This window comes from Gymnoscopelus braueri, assembly GCF_963280865.1.
Source record: "Gymnoscopelus braueri genome assembly, chromosome: 19".
Classification (NCBI taxonomy): domain Eukaryota; kingdom Metazoa; phylum Chordata; class Actinopteri; order Myctophiformes; family Myctophidae; genus Gymnoscopelus; species Gymnoscopelus braueri.
Genome location: NC_137621.1, coordinates 48,683,872 through 48,694,171, shown reverse-complemented (window position 1 = coordinate 48,694,171; position 10,300 = coordinate 48,683,872). Strand labels below are relative to the sequence as shown.

The window sequence follows — 10,300 nt, the reverse complement described above, 5'->3', positions numbered from 1 at the left end:
GGACACTCTCAGAGTTAAATTAACATTGATTTTACAATATAAATTGGGGTCCCAGAGATAGAAATGCCAGTAAACGGGGGTCCGTAGCCAAATGCATGTCAAACTGGGGGTCCTTGAAATTAAAATGGTCGAAAATCACTGCAAGAGACATAAAGATCTTCTCTTATGGGGGTCCTGGGCATATCTTTTCAAATGGGGGTCCGCGGGCTAATAAGTGTCAATTTGGGGGTCCTTGACATGAAAAAGTTTGAGAACCACTGATGTAAGTCCATATGGGCTGTGCTTCCTTGGAAGCATGACACTTTAATGAAGAAAAATCATCATCATCATCATGCAGTGTAATGGTATTATAGTCCAGTGGTTCACAACCTTTTTCAGCTCCAGACCAAACATGTGGTGTACCCCCGAGACCCAAACATCATGAATAACTTATGGCCTATTTCACAAAATAAAAATGTTTACAGATTTTATTTTCCTGACATTTTTAAACAACTTTTTCTTTTGAAAGACATATAGTTTATATACATATGTATTTTTAAAAGGTTATCTACTCGCAACCCATACAAATGGGTCCACCATGACCCACTGGCAAACACTGTATTATTCCTCTGATAGAGTAATGCCTCAAACCTGCCTGTACCAATATTGTGCACAGTTCCAGTTGTGCACAGGTCCTCAAAGTGGGGTCCGGGGACCCCCAGGGGTCCTTGAGGGAGTTCCAGGGGGTCCCCAGCTAAATGATATATAGTTAGGAACCAAATTGCCCCTTACGGGTCTGTAACTCTGAGAGTGTACAAATGGAACCAAATGGACCCTAACGGGTCCATTTGGTTCCTTTTGTACACTCTCAGAGTTAAATTAACATTGATTTTACAATATAAATTGGGTCCCAGAGATAGAAATCCCATTAAATGGGGGTCCGTAGCCTAATACATGTCAAACTGGGGGTCCTTGAAATTGAAATGGTTGAAAATCACTGCTAGAGTCGTAAAAAATCTTCTCTTGTGGGGGTCTTTAGCATATATTTTCAAATGGGGGTCCGTGGGCTAATAAGTGTCAATTTGGGGGTCCTTGACATGAAAAAGTTTGAGAACCACTGCACTACAGTACCTGCAGAGAAAACAACATGTATTTGTAACCACATCCACTCAGTCACTCACATACAAACTTTGATAGAATACATTTTCTCCCAGGGGTGCATCAGCCCTGTTATGATGGCCCTCTGTTGGATAACGGCATGCAACAACGATAGCCCAGGGCCATGATAATGTAGCATACTGCATTATGCCAGTAGTTCTAAAACGTTTTTGTGCCTATACTAGGACCCCCAAATTGATATATATTTGGCCCCGGACCCGCCCATCTCAAAAAGTTTTGTGCCAGGGACCCCCAGAAGAGAAAGAGTTGTGTTAAAAAAATCTAAATTATTCAAAACACTTTCAAGATCTTTCAAAAATAGCAGATGTACAAGCTCGCACCGCCACAAGAAGTGACGTGCTGCACTGCTGTGAGCTTGTAGATCTGCTAATTTTGAATAGCCAACGTATATATAATATGGATAAAACGGTTAAAATGAATGTGATGCTGTATTAACACATTTTTGCTGGGGACCCCCTGGAACCCCCTCAAGGACCCCTGAGGTTCCCCGGACCCCACTTTGAGAATCACTGGTATGTACAGTATATTTTTGCCAGACCCAGAGGGTCGGCCTACATGAGGCTTTGTCCCTCTTTCGTCCATACATGGGCATGTCCCCTTTTCCCCCTTTCTGTCCCCCTTTCTGTCCCCCTTTCGTCCATACATGGGCATAAAAGTCTGTCCCCCTTTCGTCCATATATGGGCATAAAAGGGACCTCTGAAAAGGGACACAGGCTGACACGTCATGTGAAGTCCGGCTTAGCCGTGACGTAGTGCTCTGATCTTATAAAGTATATTCTGGGTCTGGCAGAACCAGGTCTCCTGGTTTTTACAGGATGTAAATACTGTATATATTTATTGATAACTTCGGAGTCTATTTCTGCACAAGTGGGTAGTAATGAACGATGAGCTTACATTTCTTGTGGCTTTCATGAGCCTGAACGCAATGCTATCAATATGTTGCAATTTTGATTAAAAGATTTTTCTTGCTTTTTCTTGTTTTGATGTGTAAAAAGAAAAATGGATGGATGTACTTCGTACAATGTCAATAAATAAATCTTTCCAAAAAAAAAAACGATCTTTGTTTGCACTAAAAACCTTTGGGCCTGAGTGTGTGGTTATGAACATGTGGTACTTGTTTTTGTTTAAAAAAAACTTAGTTATAAAAGGTTCTTCTGCACACCTACTTCAAGGACAACAGGTGCATAGGAGCAGGCAGTCAATGCATGAAAAAAGGAAATCCTGCACACTGTCTTCACTTACAGCCAGAGTATTTATTGAGAACACGTTTCGGTCGCACTGACCTTCATCAGATATCTGGGACAAATAAGCAACAGAGAGCAGACACATACAGTACATGGGAAACTGAGAGGCGAGGTCCAATCAGGGTACCTCGCCAATCTGTTACCATGGAGGCGGACGGCCCATACATGTAGTTAAGGTGGTATTTTTCTGTTCCACGGTATAAGTATAAAAAGCATGACAACAGTGCATTTTAGTTAATTAAATACCACCAGTCATTAAATACGTAATATTTTATACAATGTCAATTGTTAATTATAGTTAAAGGATGAGGTCTACGAAGTCACTGGTTCCCAAACTGGGGGTCGGGATCCCAGGGGGGTCCACATATGATTTTTTTGGGGGGCAGGGTCCCATTGTTCCCAGGGTGCAACATTGTTTTCTCACTCAACATTAAACAAACCAACATACAGTATAAGTGTATACAGGGTATCTAAACATTTCTTAAGTGGCAATTTAATAACCTTTAAGACCTTTCTAATCTCTAAAATAAAACAAAATTCAACATTTTTAAGACCATTACTACGTCAAAACATAGTTTGCTATAAAAAAAATCAAACATTGGCCAAATTGTCAAATATTACCTAAGAAAGAGGCCAACATTGTTCAAATAGACGATACAAGCTCTGGCATTGCGAGGTGTTGTGAGCTTGTAGTTCGTCTATTTTCACAATATTTATCTGTGGAACCAAGTCAAACTAAATGTTATGCCTACAACTCCTACAACTCCAAGTGCTTGTCAGGGTGGGGGGTCCCGAGTTCAAATGTGATTATTTTGCGGGGTCACAGCCTGAAAAGTTTGGGAACCCTTGTACTAAGTCACAGCAGAAAAAAACATTCAAAAAATAATACAAAAATAACTATGCAGGAAGGATGTTACATAAAACTGCACAGAAACAACATGGCTGATGACAATGTGACAGGAGATATGATTATACCCCCAGAGGGGTCCCCATATGATATTGAGGGGTCCCCAGAGGATTAGCTTAATATACAACATTATTTTCTCACTCAACAGTAAACAAACCAACATACAGTATAAGTGACTTTTAGGACCTTTTTAATACCTCTAAAATAAAAATAAATAAAAAACTATATAATAAAAAATGGTCAAACATTGGCCAAATTGTCAAATATTTCCTAAAAAATAGGCAAATATTGTGCGAGGCGTTGTGAGCTTGTAGTTCGGCTATTTTCACAATATTTATCTGTGAAACCGAGTCAAACTAAATAGAATGCCTCAACTCCTATAAAGTGCTTGTCAGGGTGGGGGGTCCCCAGTTCAAATATCATTATTTTGGGGGTCACGGCCTCAAAGGTTTGGGAACCCTTGCATTACAGTACCTCTCCTGGGGCAATCGAGTGGAGCAGGGATAAAGTTCTTGCCCACAACACCACAGAGACTTGGGTTTGCTCTGCGGCAGTGTTAATTTTATTGACTAAGACTAAGACTAAGACTAAAAGACTAAAAGATTTTGATATTTAGTCGACTGAGACTAGACTAAGACTAAACAATTTCAGATGACTAAAATGGGACTAAAACTAAATGGCGTGTTATTCGAAAGACTAAGACAGTGCAGTGGTAATTAAATTTTGTTGACTAAGACTAGACTAAAAGACTAAAAGACTAAGATTTTGATATTTTGTCGACTAAAACTAGACTAAGACTAAACAATTTCAGATGACTAAAATAGGCCTAAAACTAAATGGCGTGTTATTCAAAAGACTAAGACTAAAGACTAAAACATTTAAACAAAAATAACACTGCTCTGCGGTGCATCCGGCTCGGCCGGGCGCTCCAGTGAACAGTCCATGTGGGAAGCCAGGCTGGCAGGGTGTCCACTGTCGCTACGTTAGCATCTCCTTTTCGGCCATTTGAAAATAGACGATCTACAAGCCCACAATGCGCTGGTAGATTTTATTGAAAACCTGTGAAAAGGGACATTCTGCAATACTTTTGTACTTTTACTCAAGTACATTTTTTATTCCGGACTTTTACTTGTAAGGGCGCGCTCCCACCAAAACATGGTTGGCTGCTGTTAAACGCAGGTTGTGCGCGGCCACAGTTTTTTGCAGCCAGCGGATTCTAAAAAACGGGAGTGACCCCCCCTGTCACTCACTTTCAGGACCCTCCCCGTAGCCCGCACCGCCTTCTGCCTTGAGCACCATGGTGCTTCCTGAGTCTTGGGACGGTCCGCCTTCGACTCACCCGATTGGACAGAGGAGGAAAAGCAGCTCCTGCCTCCAGAAGTTATATGCTTCAAATGGACAAGTCGTATAGAGCGGATAAACGCAAGGTCTGCGTGACAGGCAGAAAGATGCGCTCTTGCGTGAATCCATGCATTTACATTGACAAAGCATTGGCAGATTCCGACCCAGAGGTAAAATAAAAGTGCGGTGGGAGCGCGCCCTAACAGAGTATTTCTACAATGCAGTATTGATACTTTTACTTAAGTAACACATTTTAGTACTTTTCCCACCACTGGCTAAGCCCTCCTGGGGAAACTGCTCACTGTCAGGTAAAAAGAAGTGACTCAGACCTCCCCAAGACCAGCCAGTAGGGGTCAACAGTGAGTAAATACAGTACAGTACAGTATCTCTCCTGTTTCGTTCTCACTGCTGTTGATGCTATGACACATGAATTTCCCTCTAGGGATCAATAAAGCCTTATCTTATCTTATCTCAATCCGGGAACCCATTCGGTAAAAAGAAACCCAAAAGAAAAAAAAGTTTTACCCTTTTTTGTGTTAAACGGAAACTCAGGTTTGGCTCCCCCCTTTTCAGTGCACTTCCTTCCATGTGATTCTGTACTAATACTAACAACAACATTACATTATTAAGGCTGTAGCGCTGACAGATTAGAGATCTTATCTTAAAACCTGAAAGCATTAAAGATTAATAACTTGTGTTACGGCCATCTGATGGCTCAGCCATTTGATGTGATCACCCATATAACCTCATAGTCTTGGGTTGATTCCCATTTCTGGAGAGGTGCTCCGTGACATCCTCCTCACCTTCCTGTTTCTCCTCTGTGTCCTGATACAACAAAGCAGAAAGAACATTAACTCATTAAGACCTGAGGCCCGTTCTACAAATGTCTTCTGAAACAGTTTTCTGAAAAACGGACGTTGCTATATCAGTGGTGCTCAAACTTCAAGGACCCCCAAAATGATATGTAATTGGCCGCTGACCCCCATCTCAAAATATTTTGTTCCAGGGACCCCCATAAGTAAAGATTTGAGTTAAACATGTTGGCTTTAAAAAAATAAAAATACATTCAAAGATGTGCACACATTTTCACGATTTCTCAAAAATAGTAGATCTACAAGCTCATAGCGCGGCACAAAGTGACGCCCTATGAGCTTGTAGATCTGCTATTTTAGAAAAACCAAAGTATGAAATAATGGTTAAAGTGGTTAAAATCTAAAATCTAAAAAGAAAACATTTTGAGGATCTTTTTCCAAAGGTTGTAGCTCACACACAGTAGAGTCAGACACACATCATCTCACGCTGTGAAATCTGGGACCAAAGTAATGCTGGATCATAGTCGTTTAATTATCTTACCATGTTAATTTCCATCCAATCCTTGTGGACTTCTTCATGTTCCTCTGGCAGTGGCAGGTTCTTATCAAACAGTGGAGGATGTCTACGTTTCACCTTGACTACAAGTCAAAACATAATATATTGAAATTAAAGAAGGACAACGTTTTTTCCTCACAAATAATTAGTTTATAGTAAAGCATATAGTTAATATAACTTATTTTTTTAAACAAAAAAACTAAAACCCAAACAATAATAAATAAAGCAAAAATATTACCTATCTTGATCAAGAGATTCATGAAACACCAAAATCCAGAGGTGATAAGCACCAAGGTACCAAAACCGAAGACCATCGCCAGAAGGTTTGGAAGTGAATTCCGTTTATCTTGGGCGACCATTTGGATTCTAATGCGTCTGCCATCTAGAGTGTGGCCATCTGCAATGGGAAAGAAAATGATCATGTAAATAATTATGTAATGATGTTCATTCAGTTAATCAACTAAACATCGTGGCATCAATGTTATCGTGAAAAAAGCTCCCACCCCACAAAACAGAGATGTTGTTATTTCTTGTCTGCACAGTACAAACATAAGCGCTGTTGTGGTTGATGAAGATCTCTGCAGTTAGTCTGAAGATCACAGTTCCATCTCCAGTTGGCAGCGGTCCAACCTGGTTCACCATGGGAGCCCCGTCTCCAGTCAGAAAGACTTTCAGTGATCTGTCACTGCTTGTCACGTGACACCTCAGTGACACCTTTGCTGTGTTAGGAATGGGCTTTGCAAAGATGCGCACATCTGGGGACAAATACAACAGAGTGATCAAGAGATGAACCAAGTGTCTGAGTGCAAACATGTGGTGGTGTAAAGTAACTAAGTATATTTAATCGAGTACTGTACTCAAGTACAATTTTGAGGTATTTTTACTTTCTTCAGTATTTACACTTTTCAATACTTTTACTTCAACTCCACTACATCTCAGAGGAAAATATTGTACTTTTACTCCACTGCAATTATATGAAAACGAGTTATTCTTTTTTTTTGTAGTTTTGATTATTATTACAAAACTTACATTAACCACTTCAGCCCTATATATTTCGGCCATTTGAAAATAGCCGATCTACAAGCTCACAATGCGTCACGATGTGATGCATTGTGAGCTTGTAGATCTGTTATTTTCCAGAGATTTGCATACATTTTGAACTTGTGAAATGGGACATTCTGCACAATGAGTACTTTTACTTTTGGTACTTGAAGTATATTTTGATGCCAATACTTTTGTACTTTCATTCAATAACATTTTGAATTCTGGACTTTTACTTGTAATGGGCAGGGCACGTGCTTGTGTGCAAGTCTGCATGTCCGCCTGGAGTGCCTGCATGTTTGTTTGTCTGCGTGCTTTCATGTGTGCATTTTCTCCAGCCCAATACCTGAATTATAATTGTCATTCTTACCTACCTGTATTTTGGTCTGTTGATTTTAACTTCATGTTCTGCATCATTGAGGGACACTGAATCCTGAGAAAGTGGCTAAATACATGATTCCTTATTTCTTTTTTGTTCCAGCTCTGTTCAACTGGGTTTGCAGATGGAGACTGGGACATCCATTTGAGTGAGTAGGGGTCAAAGGTTAAGAACTCTATCCCACTCACGGCCCATTTTTCAAAAGCAGAGACGGTTCCATTAGTTGAACAGACACAACCACGCTGTAGCTGGATAACATCTATAAAACAACAAGATGACATTATCTATTCACTTTCACTCATGAAATACATAAGAGCCATGCTATGATTTATTAGCCTGGGATCCAGCCTGCTTGCTACGTTAGGCGTTTTTTTTCTCTCAGGGAAGTGAGAAAAAAGACGAATGTAGCAAATCAGGCTGGATTCCAGGCTAATGATTTATAACACAGAAAGGAACTTTGCATTATTGGATGTGATATTACTTTTGTTTTGGGTGTCCAGTAGCCTAAGTCACAGCACTCAATCAAAAGTCAATGTATGTTCATTCTTTGAGTTGCCATGAGTTGTAAATTATGAATAAACAAAAGGTATCTTAACTACTTTCCTCTATAATTATACTGTGGGCTATATCAAAATATTTTCTTGTGAAAATAATTTTATTTATATTTATATTTATATAATAATTATATGCTTTTTGAAAATTTGACAACTCACCCACTGACATGTTGATCAAGTGATGAATCTGATAGTAAGATGTTAGGATATCGCCCTGTGCCCGTCTCCAGTTTTGAAGTAGGCCTATGTCAGACTGTGTTCTGTCTTCTTTGAGGCCGTCGCAATAAGAAACTGCGACTCCATCAAATACGGTCAGCTGTCTAACTTGCATTTGACCTCCAGTCTCTTTGAGCCCAAATGAAAGGAACTCCAAAGAATGGGAATCTGAAACTGGGATATGTGTAAAATAATGTCATACCTGAAGTGAAATTGTTCTCAATCAAAATACAACAGCAAGGAGTTCGGTTCAAACAGCAATAGCTTTTCATGAGAGCACAGGTTAAAATAAACCCTAGACTTAAAGTAGTAATGATATTTTCCTTACCACATTTAGCTGTTGACACTAGAAAACTTTCAATGAAAAGTAATATCTCCATCATATTCATATTTGGCACCTTGGCACATTTCAGTGCCAAGGTGTGTAATGATCGCCCTAGCAGGAGCCAAGTTGATTTAAAGGCTGAACACGATGGACCTGTTTTGTCGGGAAAGTCCATGCACAACAAACCCGCCTCTAAACATGACATTGTGGCGTGAGCTCTTACCCATTTGATTGGTCCTCCACCACGTGGCTTATAATAACTCTGTTTATAAAGCACGTATGACTGAAAAAAAGCTGCGTCTCATTGTCGCTGTGTGTCAAAACGTGCAAGTTGTCTACCACTAGAGAGCCCTTATGAGAGCACTCTGATCTCTGCTACATGTGTTTACACACACAACTGGAATAAAAGGCTACTCTAGGGTTACCCGTAAAATACAGAATCGTCCTTTATTTGAGAAATAAATGTTGCATCCAGTATTGAACCAATACAGGACGTGATTTGTCCTGTATTTTCATAATTGCCCCATACACGTCTGTCACACACACACACACACACACGTCAACACTGAATTTAAGAAAATAAAACACAGGCAATAATAAAGCCAGCAAAATTGTCCTGGAGGGAGGCACGCAGGACCTCCCAAGAGCATAAATGGTAAATGGTGCATTTATGTAGCGCTTTTATCCAAAGCGCTTTACATAGATTGTGCATTAGATTGACCCATTCACACACACATTCATGCACCGATGGCGGAGGAAACCATGCAAAGCACCAACCTGCTCATCGGGAGCAATTAGGGGTTCAGTGTCTTGCTCAAGGACTTTCGACACCAACTCTGGGGGAGCCCAGGATCAAACTGGGAACCCTCCGGCCGCTCTACAGGCCACTCTACCCCTGAGCCACTGTCGCACGGGAAGCATACACTTCCCGTGGCTGCAACCTCTGCGCTCTGTGCCAATGTGTGCTGTCATCGTTGCCTACAGTAGTTACCGACACCAGCGCTGCTCACTGCACTGGCACCGCACATTTAAGAAATGTCTTCAGCCGATACTCCACCGAATCCTCAAAAGAGAAAACGTCTCCAAAAGTACAGACGTGAGTGGGAAGAGGCAAACCCTTGGTTGACAATGTCAGTGGAGAATGTTTTCTGTGGCCCAGGGAGCACTGATACAGTTCCTTGTCTGCCAGACTGGTTAACATGGTATGTGAAATCATGTCAATTACATCAAAGCATTTTGATTTTGTTTTTAAAATCCAACTGTGGTTGAAATTGCCAATTACAAACTGCAAAACATACACAATACATGTGTGATGTATGGCTGAAGCATTGCATTTCCTTGTGATTATGGTATGAATAGGAATTGTTACAACCATGTTATAGTAAATATAACGCAGTAATGCAGGTGTAAGACCTGTTGTGTTTGCAATCCCCAATAAATTGATCAGCAGGCAGGGTAAGCCTGCAGATGTGACGCGCAAACTAAAAGGACTCACGTCCAAACGAAAGCTCAAGTTCAAAAATGCTTTACTTAGTGTAAATATTACAATATATTCCCAATGAATATCTAATAAATATGTGCAAATAAATAAATTAAACAGTGAGCAAAATGTGGGTCAACAAAAATTATCTCTCCCAGCTCACCCTACCCCCACGGTCAAACCAGCCATCAGATGAGCAGGTGAGGGCCAGTACTTGTAACCTGTGGGAGACCACCCTCAGAGCTCCTACAGTGTGTTATAGCCACTTATAGGGTATAACTGTTTCG

At 40.5% G+C, this 10,300-nt stretch overlaps 1 protein-coding gene across 4 annotated transcripts; it reads right to left on the bottom strand.

The window, feature by feature from the left end:
* Window positions 1-2,391: 2,391 nt before the first annotated feature.
* Window positions 2,392-8,627, bottom strand: LOC308074274 (MHC class I-like protein MILL2). 4 transcript variants are annotated; one of them, XR_013932080.1, is made up of 8 exons: window positions 8,537-8,627; window positions 8,152-8,382; window positions 7,434-7,697; window positions 6,522-6,773; window positions 6,257-6,415; window positions 6,004-6,101; window positions 2,546-5,475; window positions 2,392-2,502 (listed from the first exon to the last, which is right to left on the bottom strand). XR_013932080.1 is itself a non-coding variant. In XM_080413658.1 (7 exons), the coding sequence occupies exons 1-7, from the start codon at window positions 8,595-8,597 to the stop codon at window positions 5,383-5,385; spliced, it is 1,158 nt and encodes a 385-aa protein (XP_080269784.1). In that variant the 5' UTR covers window positions 8,598-8,627; the 3' UTR covers window positions 2,392-5,382. The 4 variants fall into 4 exon arrangements, 1 of the variants encoding a protein (XP_080269784.1); XR_013932081.1 differs by having other exon boundaries at window positions 2,392-2,882; window positions 3,471-5,475; XR_013932082.1 differs by having other exon boundaries at window positions 2,392-3,896; window positions 3,942-5,475.
* Window positions 8,628-10,300: the final 1,673 nt, after the last annotated feature.

What these genes read in the sequence shown, in the direction of transcription:
- LOC308074274 (XM_080413658.1), bottom strand. Translation starts at nt 8,597, where the DNA reads ATGAATATGATGGAGATATTACTTTTCATTGAAAGTTTTCTAGTGTCA. An exon ending in CTTGATCAACATGTCAGTGG is followed by an intron (nt 7,698 to 8,151) that starts GTGAGTTGTCAA and finishes GTTGTTTTATAG; the next exon opens with ATGTTATCCAGCTACAGCGT. An exon ending in ATTGGATGGAAATTAACATG is followed by an intron (nt 5,476 to 6,003) that starts GTAAGATAATTA and finishes TTGTTGTATCAG; the next exon opens with GACACAGAGGAGAAACAGGA.